Here is a 17008-nt window from a genome sequence, read left to right as displayed (position 1 = left end):
GGTCTAAGTTAGGTCCCACGTTCTTCACTGTCAGTGATGGAAAGTCCAAATTACTCATCTGAATCTCCCAGCGAAAACATCTGCTTTTATACAGATCTGGTGGTGTGTGGTAGTCCACTTACATATTGTACTATACATAACAAGATAAGTTCTTCCTAATGGGAAAAAACAAAGTGGACAATGCAGAACCTCATCAGTCTTTTCCTTTTCGTTTACCACGGTTTTATCCTTGACTTTTAATTTTTTGAGTATTTTATGACTTCGGTTTATACTGATGAAAAACCCAGACATTGTTGATCCGAACACAGGTAAATGCCTTTTCTGTGCTTTAGTATATATCAGTTTTACTCTTGGATTCTTTTATAACTCCCTTTTTTTTGCATCTGTGGCAGATCCTTCATGAAAGTAGCTCATTTTTTCATGTTAACATCTTGAGATCATTGTTTTTAGTTTTGAAATTTTTTTTTTAATTTTCTGAAGTGTTTTTAAATTATAGACATAATGACGTTTCACTCCTAAATACTTCATTATATATCTCTGAAAAGTAAGGACATTTAAAATACATAGGCATTCCCGTCCTCATCAGAAAAGATGGCCTTTTTCCATCTACACCTCTCAACGTGGGGCCAAGAGGTAAGAGAGCTGACGTTTACTGAAGAGTTAAAACCCACTGCAGATCTCATGACTCTACATGGACCGCAATCAGGAATCTTAGGGAACACTTAGGATGGGTCCCTGAAGAATGCGGGTTCTGAAGGGTGATGGGAAGAGACACACTTGGTTATTCATGTGAGCAAATGCATAACTACCCTACTCTGAAACAGGTAGATGGCTCTGCATACGTAAAATCATTCTTGTACAACCCACGGAGCAGACGCCATGGGAGACACCCAGGGAGAGTGGGACTTTTGTCACAAACTGAGGCCAGGTGCGACAAGAGTCCAGTGGTCTTCCTGGGGTTCATGCCCTGAGCAACCAGATCTGTGTTCAAGCTACGGGTTCTAATGGAAGTCATACTTTGTGATAACTACAAGTTTAAACAAGTATAAACTTGATCAGTCCAGCTGATAGAGTTAACACTTTAGTAAACGTCATTTCCAGCTTGAAAGAAAGAAACAAAAAACATAGCCATAGTATCTTTATCAAGACCTAACAGAATTAATCATAAATCTTCAACATCATCTGTCTTCATTTTCAAGTTTCCTGAATTGTCTCCAGAACATCAGTGGGTTATTGTGTTTAAACTTGTTTAAGGGCAATAGATGAAGGAAGAGGTAAGGTTGAGGGATAGATGCTTTCTTGTGTTCACATGTCAGGAGGATTCTTTGTGAAGAAAGACTCGGGAAAGGGAGAACCCCTTGTTTAGTAAAGTCATGGTATATATACATGGAATGATGAGATTGGATGAACCTTAGAAAGGCAAAAAGGATCTGTTCTTCCAAGTTTGGAAAGCAGGAAGCAGAGTCTATAGTATTTCACACCTGTTTTCTCAAAGCAAGAGACTGAGGTAGGTGTTAAGGAGGTGAGGGTGACAATGCTGGGAGGGACAGTGTTAGGATGGCCACTTTGGAAAATCAGTCAAGTTTCCCTCTTGAATCTTCTTCAAATCAACGCCTTCCCCTTAGAACAGGTGTGAAAGGTTATTAGAGATCCCTTAAATCCATTGATGGCTTTGATTCCTTTCTCACTGATTTTCTGTGTATGAGATAATCCATATAAATCTTAGGATATTGTTTATGCATTAGAAATTGTTTAATAAATGTTACTATTGATATTATGAGGCAGTTGTAACAATAGAGCTGATTTAGGAAAAGGCTTGGACAGAAGGCTGGGAAATACCAATGCTTTAAAGTGTTCTAGAAAAGAAAAAAAGAAGCTAAGCAAAGTGAATTGAGAAGTAAAGGGCAGGAAAACAGGAGAAAAGATTGTCATGCCACTAGTTACAGTATCCCAAACATGTCATGCAGTTCCATGCCTTTGCTCAAGTTCTTCTCTTGTCTTCTCTGTCTGGCAAATCACTATTCTTTCAAGGTTCAACTTACGTGATCAACTTTTCCTCATTCTAGGCAGAATTTTTTATTTATCTGGTTCTCATACCTGATGTACTTCTGGGAAGTGGTTCTAAATGGGTTGCAGATGCCTTTGAGAATCGACACAAAACTTCCCCCCAAAATAAACATTTCACTCTTTGCAGATAATTTCAGGGGATACCTGGGTTCCTTGGACCCCATATTAAAAACCCCTGGTTTTTATTCATTTGTTTTATTTCAGCTTCACTCATTTGGGAGTGGTGGGCAGGGGTTAGACAGTAAATAAGCGCTTAGCACTTCCGATTTACAATTTTTGTGTTCACAAAAACTTGAAAATAATTTTAGTAATGTTAAGAAAAATACAAATAACTGTCTTTATTTTGCCTGTATAATTCACAATATGTAGCAATTAAAATATTTGCCAAAAATTTAGAATTGCAGCCTTACATAGACGTTTGATAAAATGGCTAATTTTAAAGTTTAATTATCTCAGTTTATTAGCAATAACTCATAAGAAGGCAAGAAATTCTGTTCATGTTGTCAGTCTTTGAAGGACAAATCCATATTTGTAGATGGTAAACTATTCCTGTGTAAATGTCTTATAGAGAGTTCAAAATCTAGAAAGGAGCTTTGGTGAAGACATCTGAGCTAGAGACAGAAGGATACTTTTTATCAGCAACACAACTGTTGACAACCATTTTAAAGAAAAGAAGAGACCCCATAAGTTACTAATACTATTGCAAATGAAGATACAGGAGTCAGAAAGTAAAGATTATGAATCAGCAGGATTTTGGTCATATTTTCGAGTGTATTTACCGATTGTTTTTCTTCTCACAGCCAAGTGCAAGATCTGTGAGTGGGCATTTGAGAGCGAGCCACTGTTTCTCCAGCATATGAAGGACACTCATAAGCCTGGAGAGATGCCTTATGTTTGCCAGGTACGGCCTTCTCCTTAGGGAGCTTTGCTTGGTCTTTTGCTCTCAGGCTGAATGTGAAGATTCCACTAATGAACACTGCCCAGTATCTATTGCACATACTCAGTTTAAGGAACACTGAGGAAATACAAAAGAAATACTGAAACCAGGTTCTATTTTCAGGGTTCTTCATGCAGGAGAAAAACATAAAGGATATATGCATGTACCCAGCTGAGGAACCCAGTCTTGGAACACAATACCTGTAGTAAGGGAGTGTCTGGGACTTCCCCGTTGGCCCAGTGGCTAGGATTCTGCACTCCCAGTGCAGGGGTCTGGGTTTGATTCCTGGTCAGGGAACTGGATCCCACATGCAGTTCTAGACCCAGTGCAGCCAAATAAATACATAGTTTTTTAAAAGTGAGGGAGTGTCTGTCCCCTGAATGTTTCCTGTGGAGATAGGAAAAAATCTGCTCCTCTTAGCGAGAATTTGGACTTTTCAGACTTTCCTGTCCTTCCCATTTTTACTATATTTCACGGCTGAATTCATGATCACAAACATAACTCTGCATTACAAATTCAGAAAAATAACTTGATTTCTGTACATTTAGGAGAAATTTTCTTTCTATGTTAACACTTTGTTGCTACCCCTTTTCTAAGGCCTCAGTTGTTCACCTCACTTGTAGCTTATTTCCCTTATGTGGTTCAGGTGTGCCAGTACCGCTCCTCACTCTACTCTGAGGTGGACGTCCACTTTCGGATGATCCATGAAGATACTCGGCACCTGCTCTGCCCTTACTGCTTGAAGGTCTTCAAAAATGGCAGTGCGTTCCAGCAGCATTACATGAGGCACCAGGTACCAGACACCAAGCAATTGCCCTGCTTAATTATGGGTGCTGGGGCCAGATCTGAGCGAGGCAAATAATTTTGGTGGAGAAGATTATATGTGTGAGTTTGAAAAATGTATTGAATTCCAGTAATATGTACCAGGCACTGGGCTAGATGCTGGAGATTTAGTGGTTAAACGGGACAGTTAAATAGTACAATAAAGCAGGAGCAATGTTGTGTTAGGGGAAATACAGAATATAAAAAAGAACATAACCTGCTCTGGGAACCTAGAAAGTCCTCCAGGAAAAGGGTTGTTCAAGACCTGAAGGATGAGGAAGGATGAGCCAGGTGAAGTGGACTAGAAGGACAGCATGCTCAGAGGCACAGGGAGGCTCAAGGAATTGAAAGTTAAGTGTGGTTGGAGTGTGTAGGGTATGGGGGAGGTTGGAGGTTAGAGAACATATCATGGAGAATCTTAGAGCCATAAAAAGGAGTCTCCAGAGCTTTGCTGGCACTTCACTGTTTAAGACTGCACTCTCAGATGCAGGGCCCAGGTTCGATTCTTGGTCAGGGAACTAAGATCCCCCATGCCTCACGGCATGACCAGTAAATAAACAAACCTGTGGCTTTAACTGACCAAAAAATAAAATAGTTTAAAAAATAAAAAGGCGCTTCATCTTTTATTATAAAAAGTTGGGAGAAGCCTGAGGAAAACTGCCAAGAGGAACTTCGAGACATGACTAGTAAAATACCAGGTGGTATCCTGGATGGGAACCTAGAACCAAAAAAGAGAGTGTATGTAAAAACTAAGCAAATCAACATAAAATACAGACTTCTGTTAATTAAAACAAAAGTTGATGTTGGGAAGCCATTGAAGAGATTTTCAAATCCTGGAGTGATGTGTTCACATTTGCTTTTAGTTATGATTACACTGGCTGCTCCAAGAGTTAGGGAGACAAGCCAAAGGCTTTTTCAGTAGTTTACCTGAGAGATAGTGGCTTTTGAAATGAAGAGGATTAGAGTTGCAAGATACTGAGAAGATAAGTGCTATCTGTAATTTAGAGATGGATTAGGTGAAGGTAGTGAGGAAGTAGTTAAGAATAGTGCCCAGGATTCTGTCTTGGGTAATTGGATGAATGGGGAGACTATATTGAGATAGGAACACTGGAGAAAGTAACTTTTGAGGGGAGGATTCTGTTTGGATGGATATTCTGAGTTGGCAGTATCTATGGACATCAAGTGTAATTGAGTACTAAATAGTTGGATATATAGGTCTGAGGCCTGAATTGTGAAAGATACTTAGAAATCATCATTATATAAATCCAGTAGATTTAAACTTGAAAGTGCGAAGCTTCACCCCCACCCCCAAACCCCCAAATTGAGAATAAGGTGAAAGACCATTGAGTTCTCTCTCTACAAAGCCAGGGCCATAGTCCTGGAATGAAAATCCAAAGAGTCGTGATGTCGAGGAAGAGGCGGGGACAAAAGCATTTTGAAGGAAAATGTGTGGTCAAATGTTGCAAGAAGGTATCAGCAAGATAGAAACGTGAGAGGCCAGCCTTTAATTTAGCCATTTCGTTGGTCAGCAGGGTAGAAGCCAGATTTCAGTGGGACAGATGAATGAGAGGTAAGGAATGGAGAGAACTTACTTGAAGAAAGTTATGAAGGGCAGGACCAGGGGTGGCAGACGCAGGGAAGGAGGAGCAAGGGAGAAGTTGCTGCTGCTGCTGTGTTTTGGTTTGAAGATGGAATATATAAGCCTTGGTTTTAAAATGCTGCAGGAAAGGAGCCCCTAGAGGAGGCGAGTGAAGGTACATAGAGAGGGACCAAAACAGAGAACAAGATGGGTGCACCAGTGGGTGACATCCACGTGTGTGCACGCATGCCCTGGCTTCTCGCTTGTAAGCACCTTCTTAGGTTCACACATAGTGACTGCTGTAATCCCCCACTGGTGTATTTCCATATACTAGCATAGGAACTGCCACCTGTAGCTGATGTTACAGAGCCTTCGCTGTCCTAGGAAGGAATCGTAGACGTGTCCTGTTTCGATACTGGGCAGACTGAATCCTCAAAATGGCCTTTCAGGGAGGCATATCTGTGTTGATGTGTTAAAAGGGAAAAAAAAACAGCACTGTGTAGGAAAGTACTTTTTGTTTGTTTGTTTGTTAAAAAAGAGAAAGGAAAACGGGTGGTGAATGGAGACATTTGAGTTTGCTATATGGTTATCTGCACAGACCATCTGTGAAAGAATACCCAGGAAGCTGGTAACAAGTAGTTTCTGTGGAAGGGGACTGAGGAGTGCAGTTGAAGGTAAACTTAGCGCATGAAGGAGTACAAAATAAAAGTATGGGGTTTTTTTCACCATATACATTTTATTGTATTTTTTAAAAATAATATCCAGAAATAGTAGCAATGTCCATCCACACTGTAAAGATAAAGTAATAAGACAGTCTCAAGCTTATATTTTATCAAGGATGAAAAGAACATTGACAGTACTTCAAATAAAAATGATAACTAAACTAAAAACAATAGTAATAGGGCAAGTAAAGCTGAAGCCACTCGGCCAAACTGTTAAAGCAAGTCAGTGGGTGATGCTCTGAGGACCTAGTTAACCTGGCTTTCAGTCCACCTTTCTCTGGGAGCATGGGACGTGATGATTCTCACCACCTAATAATAAGGCTTGTAACTGTATTGCAAAATATATAAAGTTATAGATAAAGATTGAAAAATTAGGTTCAGTGTTAAATGTTGTCTATTTCTTTTTAACTCTGTTAAATTATCAACAGAAAGATGGAAAGAATGCTATGATTGGCAATGATCTACCTTCTCCTCAGGAAGAAAATTCATTGGGAACCTTTAAAGGATTCTGTCTCTTTTTTTCCCTTCAGAAGAGGAATGTTTATCACTGCAACAAATGCCGGCTACAGTTTCTCTTTGCCAAGGACAAAATCGAACACAAGCTGCAGCACCATAAAACCTTCCGTAAACCCAAGCAGCTGGAAGGCTTGAAACCAGGCACCAAGGTAAGGGGTTTGTCGGCATTCCCTTCACGGATCCAAGAAGGGGAGGAAGAGAGCTTTTCAGTGTTCTGAGGGTCTTTTGTAGGTAGTGTCTAATTATTTCTTCCCTTGACTCCCAGGTGACAATCCGGGCTTCCCGGGGGCAGCCACGAGCTGCTCCTGTACCCTCCAGTGATGGACCTCCTGGCAGCTTGCAGGAAGCAGCACCACTGGCCTCCTCAGCAGACCCTCTGCCCGTCTTCCTTTACCCCCCTGTGCAGCGCAACGTCCAGAAGAGAGCTGTTAGGAAAATGTCAGTGCCTTCTCTTGGAGGCTGGGGGCCGGGTGGGCACAGCTATTCCTGAGAGCCAGTGTCATCTGGTAGCCTTTTAAGCAGAGTCTGTTGCCTGAATCTGTACGGTTTGGGGACCCCTGAGGCAGTAATAAGATTTTCTTTGTTTCTCGACAGGAGTGTCATGGGCCGGCAGACGTGTCTGGAGTGCAGCTTTGAGATCCCAGACTTCCCCAATCATTTCCCTACTTACGTTCACTGCTCTCTGTGTCGCTATAGTACCTGCTGTTCTCGAGCTTACGCCAACCACATGATCAAGTGAGTCAGGATTAAACCAGTGTTCCTCTCTGGGATTTCAGATTCTTCAGAACTCATTTCATTCCCTCCCCTGCTTCTGGTGGTTCCCCCTTCAACTTTTGGAGCTGTTTGTGCACCTTTGCTAGTAGAGTCAGAGGAGAGACCCGGCTTTATTTGGCTTTCATTGGTCTGTAATCTGGTTTTGTACAACCGTGCTACTCAAAATGTGGTATGAGGGCCAGGGTGCTTCTTAGAAATATGGCCTCTGACGTGGTCACCACCCCTCCACCTCCAACCAGACTATGCCTTTTAATAGGTTTCCCCCCACCTCCAGGATCTATTTGCATATTAATAGGAAATATTAATGCGATGGGCTTGGGTTGAGGTTAGGATTGATTGAAGAGGCATTTCTTTTGTTCAGGCCTTGTCAATGGCTGGTGATCTCTAGTTTAGTGAGCTGAACCATGTAACTCATACAACTTTCTCTTTGTCTTTCTCAGCAATCATGTTCCACGGAAGAGCCCCAAGTATTTGGCTTTGTTTAAAAATTCTGTGAGGTAATGACAAACTTACTGATGGACTGTTAATTGTTCAAGCTTTTACATTAAATCCCTTATATTACTTTGGGGGATAGACATATGCATTAATTTGAGAGGAGAAAGGAGGGACACTCTTTTTCTTTACTAAGCCTTGAAGCTTAACTCTCAGTAGTCATTGCTGTGTTTGTCTGACATACTCTTGACTCTCTTTCTCAGTGGAAGCAAGCTGGCCTGCACTTCATGTACCTTTGTTACCTCTGTGGGAGATGCCATGGCTAAGCATTTGGTATTCAACCCTTCTCATAGATCCAGTAGCATCCTGCCACGGGGTGAGTAAGAGAGATGAGGGTTGTAGGTGGGACTAAGGATGCAGGTCACAGTGAGCAGGTGCGTCTGCTCCCAGCCTAACCCATCTGCTGCTGAGACATACTTCACCAGGGTGGAAGCATTCTAACTTGAGATTTAGATAAGACTGGGAAAGTAGTAGATTTGCTTTTTTGGTTAAAATCTCAAGAACTGTCTCAGGTGGGTTTGTTTCTTCACCAAGCTAACATTTTTTTATTGTGTTATTTCCCATAGGACTCACTTGGATATCTCACTCAAGGTAACAGAACTCGTTTGATGGTTTAACTTTTATTTTATAGTATGTTTATTCTTTATTACTACTACAAATATTATTATTTTGTTTTCCTAATTTAACTGAGCTTTTTCTTCCTTTTTGCTAACCCTTTAGGCATGGCCAGACTCGTGACCGAGCACACGACCGGAACTTGAAAAACTTGTACCCTCCTCCTTCCTTCTCCTCTAATAAAGCTGCCACTGTGAAGTCTGCTGGAGTCACCCCAGCTGAGCCTGAAGAGCTGCCAGCTCCTGTGGCCCAGGCACTCCCGTCACCGGCCTCAACTGCAACCCCACCACCCACCCCCACGCACCTCCAGACTTTAGCCCTTCCACCCTTGGCTGCGGAGGAGGCCGAATGTCTGAATGTTGACGACCAGGATGAAGGGAGCCCAGTCACCCAGGAGCCTGAGCCAGCGTCAGGGGGTGGTAGTAGCAGTGGCATTGGCAAGAAAGAGCAGCTTTCTGTGAAGAAGCTTCGAGTGGTCCTGTTTGCCCTATGCTGCAACACGGAACAGGCAGCTGAACACTTCCGAAACCCCCAGCGACGCATCCGGCGTTGGCTTCGGCGCTTCCAGGCCTCTCAGGGGGAGAGTCTGGAGGGCAAGTATCTGAGCTTAGAGGCAGAAGAGAAACTGGCTGAGTGGGTGCTGACCCAGCGAGAGCAACAGCTACCTGTAAATGAGGAGACCTTGTTCCAGAAAGCCACCAAAATAGGACGTTCCTTGGAGGGGGGATTTAAGATCTCATACGAGTGGGCTGTGCGTTTCATGCTACGGCACCACCTGACTCCCCACGCACGGCGCGCTGTGGCCCACACTCTACCTAAGGATGTGGCAGAGAATGCAGGACTCTTCATTGAATTTGTACAGCGGCAAATTCACAACCAGGACTTGTCCTTGTCCATGATTGTGGCTATTGATGAGGTTTCCTTGTTCCTCGATACAGAGGTACTGAGCAGTGAAGACCGAAAGGAGAATGCCCTGCAGACAGTGGGCACAGGGGAGCCTTGGTGTGACGTGGTGCTGGCCATTCTGGCAGATGGCACTGTCCTCCCTACCCTGGTTTTCTACCGAGGGCAGATGGATCAGCCTGCTAACGTGCCAGACTCTATCTTGCTAGAGGCGAAGGAGAGTGGCTACAGTGACGATGAGATCATGGAGCTGTGGTCAACCCGAGTGTGGCGAAAACACACGGCTTGCCAGCGCAGCAAAGGCATGCTGGTGATGGACTGCCACCGCACTCACTTATCGGAAGAGGTGCTGGCCATGCTTAGTGCCTCTAGCACTTTGCCTGCGGTCGTCCCTGCAGGCTGCAGCTCCAAAATCCAGCCGTTAGATGTATGCATCAAGCGGACTGTCAAGAACTTCCTGCACAAAAAGTGGAAGGAGCAGGCTCGGGAAATGGGAGATACTGCGTGTGATTCTGATGTTCTGCTTCAGTTAGTTCTGGTCTGGCTGGCTGAGGTGCTTGGTGTTATTGGGGACTGTCCAGAGCTAGTTCAGCGGTCCTTCCTGGTGGCTAGCGTTCTGCCTGGCCCTGATGGCAACATGAACTCACCCACACGAAACGCTGACATGCAGGAGGAGCTAATTGCCTCCCTAGAGGAGCAGCTAAAGCTGAGTGGGGAACAGTCCGAGGAACCCTCAGCTTCCACTCCTCGACCCAGGTCATCTCCGGAAGAGACAATTGAGCCTGAAAGCCTTCACCAGCTCTTTGAGGGTGAAAGCGAGACCGAGTCTTTCTATGGCTTTGAAGAAGCTGACCTAGATCTGATGGAGATTTGAGTGTTGGGGTCACAAAGGGGTGTGGAGTAGGGGTGGGGAAGTGTGAGGGGGGTTAGAGGATAAAGGGGCATACCAAGTGGGGGTATTGGGTTTATATTTTTTAATTTTATGCCACCACTCCCCCCTGATGTTGACTTATATATACATCCCTGTGGATTTGTGGATTATTAGGAAAATCTATAGCGATCACGTCTGAGCCGATAAGCTGGCCTGTTGGTCATTCACTTCTGCTAAAAACAGGTTTTTGTGACTTTTTTTTAAATTTAAATCACTGTGTTTGGTATTTTTCTGACAAAAATCAAGAAAAAGAAAAAAAAATCCTTTGTGGGCGAATGTTAAATTTTTTGTTTCCCCTTTTACCTCAACTGTATCATAGTACATCTGGGTTTTGTTTGTTTTACTGTGTGGCCAATGTCTTTGGGCATGATGCTATCCAACCATTGTCAATGTGAGAACATTTCTGAAGATGGGAAAGACAAACGTTGTAGCTCACAAACTGGTTTATTATATATATATATGGATAAAGTTTTTTCATTGTGGTCTTAACACTTTTATATAAAAATGAAAATGGAAAAAGAATCCCACTGAACTCTCTCTTCCTTCTCCTTTCTTTCCTTCCCTCTCCAGAGATGTTGGTTTCCACAGAAACTCTAGATATAAAATTGTGGCTTTAAAAATGCATGAAACCACCTTTAATCATCCAAGATGATGAGATTATTTTTCCTCACCACCCTCCCTCCAACAAAACCACAATAAAACCAATATTCTTTGCACTCATGATCCTTGACCCCCTTCCCTATTCTTACACCATCCCTCTGGACAAAGGATCATACATGGGTCATTAGCAAGCAAGAGGTACTGAGGTGATCACACAGAACCTTAGGGTGGAAGCCATTCCCAGTGTATGGGTCTTCATCCTGCAATCCACGGGGCAGCCCCTGCTTTGTCGAACTTCCTATTAAGTGGACAGCATACTTGTTCAAGGGATCACATGTCCTCCAGCCAGCAGCTAACTGCAAGAAGTTGTATTGAACTTTAAAAAGACCACTTGTTGAAATCCTGCTTATCCTGTGGCTTTCCCCTCTCTCTCTCAACGCTTAGAGAAGAATCTGACCTGAAGAAGAAACACATAGGGGTGTGCACAAAGAAAAAGACATGAATCTTTATTTTTCACTGCCAGCTTCAAGGAAAGAAAAGTTTTTCTACAATTTGCATGAGGGATTTTTTTTTAATCGTATGTACTCATGACTGTAGACTGAAATGTACTGTAACAGAAAAGGAGCAAAAGAAATCCAGGTCTACCTTTCCCACAACTATCTTGTCTTTCTGTCCATCCTGAGGCTTTCTGCAGCGTTTCCCTTCTGTGAGCCAAGGAGGCAACCCGCGTAGGCTTGTAAATGGTTCAAGTTTAAAATGTACATAAGTGGAACATTTAATAAATTGAGGGGAAACGGATTTATAAGCAATGTGGTTTTTTTCCTAGGTGACCCTATTTGAACAGGCTTTCACAGACTGGGAGGTGCTCAAAATGTGATGGGCCTGGTAGTACACCACCTGTTTCTCCTCACCTGTTTTTCTTTTTGTGTTTTTAACGCCCAGCACACTATAATATAGTGAACTGGAGTGTTCCCTTCCGTAAACAGCTTGGCCAGCTTTGTGAACCCGTGGCATATGAAAAATGAATGGAGGAACCACCTGGGCTTCTCTTCCTCAGCTTTTTGCCTGATGCCATTTTGACAGAATATGGACTTTTGAGTCAAAACTTTGCCTTTCAGAAAGTTCAAGAACTATGGTCAGCTCTTATGTACAGTGACTAATCTTTCTCTTTGGTAGTCTCCGCAGCAGCCCCAGACTTAGCAGAGCTGGGTTCCTGGCCTCTGCACACTGTATGACTTTCCTGATGGGTAATTTTTCTAAGGCCATAATACCAACAGTGGATCGGCTGGGTTTTGGCCGGGAAGTTATTACTTTTGTGGATTCTGCCTGCATGGCTTAGTAGTAGAAGGAAGTTTTTTTTGTTTTGTTTTTTATAATTCAGTTTAATCAATAAACAAGTATTTATTGACTACTTTGTGTTGAGACTGAGTGTGTGAAATCCAGATTGAAAGCTGATGGTTTTCTTTTGCTTAAATTTTGCTAACTGTAATCATGGATGACACAAGTGAAAGGGTTTTGATTTCTCCCTCAGCTCTCACCTCCCTGAATTTCAGCCATACCTTGGAGACACTGCAGGCTGGGATCCAGACCACCGCAATAAAGCAACTATCAACGACAAAGCGAGCCACACATTTTTTGTGTTTTCCTGTGCATATGTTTATACTATAGTATATTAAACAGGCAATAGCACTGCGTCTAAAAAAATTAGATACCTTAAAAAATACTGCCAAATAATGCTTATCACCGGTTGAGACTTCAGCGGGTTGGATCTTTTCTTGGCAGTAGTAACATTAAAGATCACTGATCAGGGTAACACACCAAACGTAACACAAAGTAAGCAAATGCTGTTGGAAAAATTACACCTAAACTTACTCAATGCAGAGTAGCCAGAGACCTTCCATTTGTAAAACACACTGCAGTATCTGCAAAGCATAAAAACAAGGTATGCCTGTAGTAGTTTTGGGGTTTCCTGCCTATACTAGTTTCTCAAAAAGAGGTTTAGAAAAGATACTACACCATCAGTATTACCCAGGATGTTTTTTAAAATTCAAGTTTAACACCATCCTGGCAAAAGAACTGGCTAATAACTCCCAACTGATTTGACTCACAACTACAGGACTTCTAAGTGAACACAATATTCTAAGAGGTCTTACAGTGCTGCTGCTAAGTCACTTCAGTCGTGTCCGACTCCGTGACCCCATAGACCGCGCCCACCAGGCTCCCACGTCCCTGGGATTCTCCAGGCAAGAACACGGGAGTGGGTTGCCATTTCCTTCTCCAATGCGTGAAAGTGAAGTCACTCAGTCGTGTCTGACTCTTAGTGACCCCATGGACTGCAGCCTACCAGGCTCCTCTGTCCATGGGATTTTCCAGGCAAGAGTACTGGAGTGGGGTGCCATTGCCTTCTCTGATCTTACAGTGCTAGAAATCAGTAGTAGATTTGGAAATAAACATTTAGGTTATATGTCAAAATTAGGTTTCCCCATGAAGGGTGAGGACGTTGGATGGGTGCAGGATTAAGGCTATTCAGGTTTGGGAGTAATCTACAGGTCGACTAGATGTTACATTTCCATCTTTGAAATGATGTTTTAACAAATTCCATATGCAGTCAACATTAACCAGAAAGTCTATTTCAGAGTCTAGTGCATGGGTGAGAATGTTGAAGAAAAATGTTAAACACAAAAGCTAATTATCACACAAAGATCAAGTCTGACTTTTACAGAAAGCAGCCTTCAGTACAGACCCAAATGAAGACAGTAGTGGAGCTTCTGTATTATGCAGAGAAGTCTATATGTGCTACAAGAACCAGAGTTCTCTGACTATGCAGGGAGATGGCATATAGCAGTACTTAGCAGTTTCATTCTTGGTGTGACTTAGTCAAATGATACAACCACTCAGCCAGCATTTCAAAGGATTTATTTATTTTACAAAAAGAATAGTACCTTTGAACCAACCAAGTTCAAAGTTAGAAGAAGGGTACAACTTCAGTTCTGGATGACACATCTGTATTTCATTCAAAGCCACTAAAAAAAGATGATAAAATCATGAAGCCATAGAGTGAGAAATCAATTCCCAAAAGTAGCTCTATCTTCAACCCAAACCCTTGCCACCCAGAGAATTTTTGGTTGAGACCTCCAGAAAAACCAACCTTACTACAACCAGGATCTCCCAACTATTATTCCACTGTAATTTTAATGTCAGTCACCTGATCATGTGGGCAATATCCCAGTTGGTCTCCGCAGACAGGGGTCCCTCTATTTCAACACCTTTTTCAGTTACAGTGGCAATTTGAAACTGAAAAAAAAAGCAGAGCTCTCAATGAAAATACCAACCCTGTCATCAAAGACGCCTCAGGCCTGGTCAAAGGTCAAATGGAGGGTTTTTCTGAAATGTGAAAAATAGACACAGAAATGGCCTGTTCTTCAACGCATAGAGACTCAGGAGTTGCACAGCCTGCCAATTAGATCCCCATTTACTATTCACACTTCTCACCCGGTTATAAGAACGGGCATCTCGATAGTACAGCACTCGCATGCAGCGTTCCACTAGTTCTCGGGCCTCCGTCTGGCTCAGCACTGGCTGCTTCTCCAGAACTTCTCGCAGCAGAGGCTAAGGAGATGGGAGGAAAAAACAGGAGATACCACGGGCTGAATACCAGATGATCTGTTGCAAATCCATGATGTAAAGAGAATCATAAGTGAATGAATTCTGCTTACTTGTGCTAAGACCCACTTGAAGGGGAAATTCATGGGTGTCCTCACTTTGCATACATATACTGACTCACTCCAAGACATACCCCACCTTGTCATTACAGCCTCTAGACCAAAAATAAACCCAGCAGTAGGGAACATAGTCTGTTTCTCATGCCCGAATTTAAAGGGTAAAACAGACAGCCACTAATCTTACCTTCTGTCTTCTACCCCTCAACTGACTACTTACCTGAGCCAAGTATGCACCGTAACCAGTGGCCAGCGAAGGGGCTTCATAGGCCACACCAAGCATGTCCACATAGCCCAGGAAGCTAAAAAGACACAACAGGTCATCTTAGGTTTCTGCATCTTAGCTGAAGAATGGGACTATAGGGTCTGAGGCAGAAGTGGGATTCACTCAGGGGGAAGAGACAGACACTAAACAGGCACTAGAGGTTGGGTGGTCAAGGAAATTAAGTTATTTGTATTAAAATCAACCTCTCTCCATCAGCATAACCTCCAATGACCATGGTGTTCCACAGGGGGTTCATCTTGGAGCGGCGACTGTACATGGCCCTGGTCAGCCATGAATGAATAGCTTTAGGACTATAGCTGTGTCCGTCTCCCAACAGCTCCTCATCAATCCTTATAAAAGAACAGAAGTCAGGATTTCCATCCACCCCGAAAAGACGTTACCACAATCTTCCCCATTTAAACCCACTGAAATAAACTATTTGCAAAACTTCTCACATCTTTCACCCCCAGCAAGTCTCCCTGTTCTCTACCCGCAGAAATTTTTGAAGGGATTAAAAAACTGTGGGTTCCCCTCCCCACTTGGCAACTACTTCTACTCTCTAGATGACTTACACCATTTGCCCGAGAACCTGCTTCAAATACTGGAAATCAGCATAGTCTCCGGAAGCACCCAGCATGGTGCTGTTGTTGACTCGCATAATGCGAGAGATGTTGCGGAAACGAGCCAAGGAGCCGTAGGAGCCCAGCATGTCTGCTGCGATCACCACTCCGCCCTCAAACTTGAGCCCCAGGACAGAGGTCCCCGTCACCATGGGGTTCCTAGAGAGAGAGGGAGGTCTGCTGAGGGGCGGCGCGGCGAAAAGCACGAGCCGGCTTCCCGAGCTGCGGGCTCCGTTTCTGACTTTCCACGGCTCCTTTCATTCTCCGAGACCTTCCTCCCTGAGCTCCCCCGCTGTCGCGCGCCCCGGGTCTTCGCCTCGACTTCCCCGGCTCCCAGAACCGGCGGGCGGCACCAGGCCCCACTGTCCCTCCCCCTGCGCAGGCTAAGGCGCCGAGAGCTTACTGGGTGCGCGTAATCGGAGCCCCGTACAGCGCGGACGCCGGGTCCACAGAGGAACCTGGAGTGGGCGGAATGCGGTAAAACTGCCCCGGGGCCGGACCCCCGGCCCAAAGTCCGGACCGCGACTCCAGCAGTGCTTCCATCTTAGTCACGGTAGCACGAGAAGTGAAAGCTTTTGCACCAACGGAAGCGGAAGTGATCCTGCAGTGCCGCACCTTTCTTCTTCCTACAAGCCACTTCCAGCAGCCATGTTGATGAGGTCGGGGCCGACCGTACCTGTGTCCCGGGCAGCGATCGAGACCCTGAGAACTGGAATTGCCTGACCTCGTGTCACAACGCGGTAGAGTCTGGACTAGAACTGTGTTCAGACACACGAATTCAAGGAAGGGGTGGGTGGTGTGGGAGATGGATATGGGGCGGGGGTGGGGCACTTCAAGACGCTGACGCTGCGCGAGGAAGCAGCTCTCTCTTTAGATTGGAAAAGAAAACCCCGTACGAAACTAACAGTGAACTCAGGGTCTGTTAAATTTGTATTTCTCAAAGCAGCTTCATGTGGCATATTAGACCCATTTTACAGATAAGAAACCGAGACTTGTGTAGCGATTAACCCGTTCACAGAGCAAGTAATGGTAGGTCTGAGTTTTCAAACTCAGAATTTAAAAAAGGAATCAAACAGTTGCGAGTACCTTGGGATATGTGCTCTCTCAGGTGCATCACTCACTCTGTAGGACCTTGGACAAATCTGTGAAAGTTTTCTGATTGTCAGATGCTCTTGCCTACCTCTTAGCAGAAAAATTCGGTCAACTGTGGGAGTGTAACTAAATTCCAAGCGTTCCCATCTCAGTGTGATTCTGTAGCAGTGCCTGAAAGCAGTGTCTAGAATCAAACAATAATCCTAAAACTACTCCTTTGCCACTCCTCCCTTCACAACTAGATGCAAAATTTTTTACTCAGCAGGAAACCAAATCAGTTTTGTTTTTTAAATTCCCTGAGTTAACTTGAACTAAAGCAATGCATGAAATTTTAGCTTAATTGAAATGAAGTTA

At 43.8% G+C, this 17008-nt stretch overlaps 2 protein-coding genes across 8 annotated transcripts in view; one reads left to right on the top strand and one right to left on the bottom strand.

Moving 5' to 3' along the window:
- Window positions 1-12369, top strand: part of POGZ (pogo transposable element derived with ZNF domain) — a 48894-nt gene extending 36525 nt beyond the window's left edge. For all 7 annotated transcript variants that reach the window (XM_069574356.1, XM_069574394.1, XM_069574412.1 and 4 more), the window contains 9 exons: window positions 2868-2968; window positions 3651-3797; window positions 6658-6792; window positions 6909-7081; window positions 7238-7378; window positions 7858-7914; window positions 8113-8225; window positions 8476-8500; window positions 8630-12369. In XM_069574356.1, coding sequence (XP_069430457.1) covers window positions 2868-2968; window positions 3651-3797; window positions 6658-6792; window positions 6909-7081; window positions 7238-7378; window positions 7858-7914; window positions 8113-8225; window positions 8476-8500; window positions 8630-10301 — 2564 coding nt within the window. In that variant the 3' untranslated portion in view covers window positions 10302-12369. The remainder of the gene's footprint in view (window positions 1-2867; window positions 2969-3650; window positions 3798-6657; window positions 6793-6908; window positions 7082-7237; window positions 7379-7857; window positions 7915-8112; window positions 8226-8475; window positions 8501-8629) is intronic.
- A 1488-nt stretch (window positions 12370-13857) lies between these two features.
- Window positions 13858-16787, bottom strand: PSMB4 (proteasome 20S subunit beta 4). The gene is made up of 8 exons (XM_069574424.1): window positions 16649-16787; window positions 15966-16238; window positions 15515-15721; window positions 15146-15292; window positions 14898-14979; window positions 14451-14567; window positions 14164-14252; window positions 13858-13981 (listed from the first exon to the last, which is right to left on the bottom strand). The coding sequence occupies exons 2-8, from the start codon at window positions 16103-16105 to the stop codon at window positions 13969-13971; spliced, it is 795 nt and encodes a 264-aa protein (XP_069430525.1). The 5' UTR covers window positions 16106-16238; window positions 16649-16787; the 3' UTR covers window positions 13858-13968.
- Window positions 16788-17008: the final 221 nt, after the last annotated feature.

Source organism: Ovis canadensis, chromosome 1 (genome assembly GCF_042477335.2).
Source record: "Ovis canadensis isolate MfBH-ARS-UI-01 breed Bighorn chromosome 1, ARS-UI_OviCan_v2, whole genome shotgun sequence".
Lineage (NCBI taxonomy): Eukaryota > Metazoa > Chordata > Mammalia > Artiodactyla > Bovidae > Ovis > Ovis canadensis.
Note: the sequence above shows the minus strand (reverse complement) of the source record. Positions and strands in the feature narration are given on the sequence as shown.

Bases quoted from the DNA above. Each gene is read 5' to 3' on its own strand.
- PSMB4 (XM_069574424.1), bottom strand. From the start codon at position 16,105: ATGGAAGCACTGCTGGAGTCGCGGTCCGGACTTTGGGCCGGGGGTCCG. The intron at 15,722-15,965 runs GTAAGCTCTCGG...CTCTCTCTCTAG, and splicing joins GCTCCGATTACGCGCACCCA to GAACCCCATGGTGACGGGGA. The intron at 14,568-14,897 runs GTAAGTAGTCAG...CCATCTCCTTAG, and splicing joins ACGGTGCATACTTGGCTCAG to CCTCTGCTGCGAGAAGTTCT.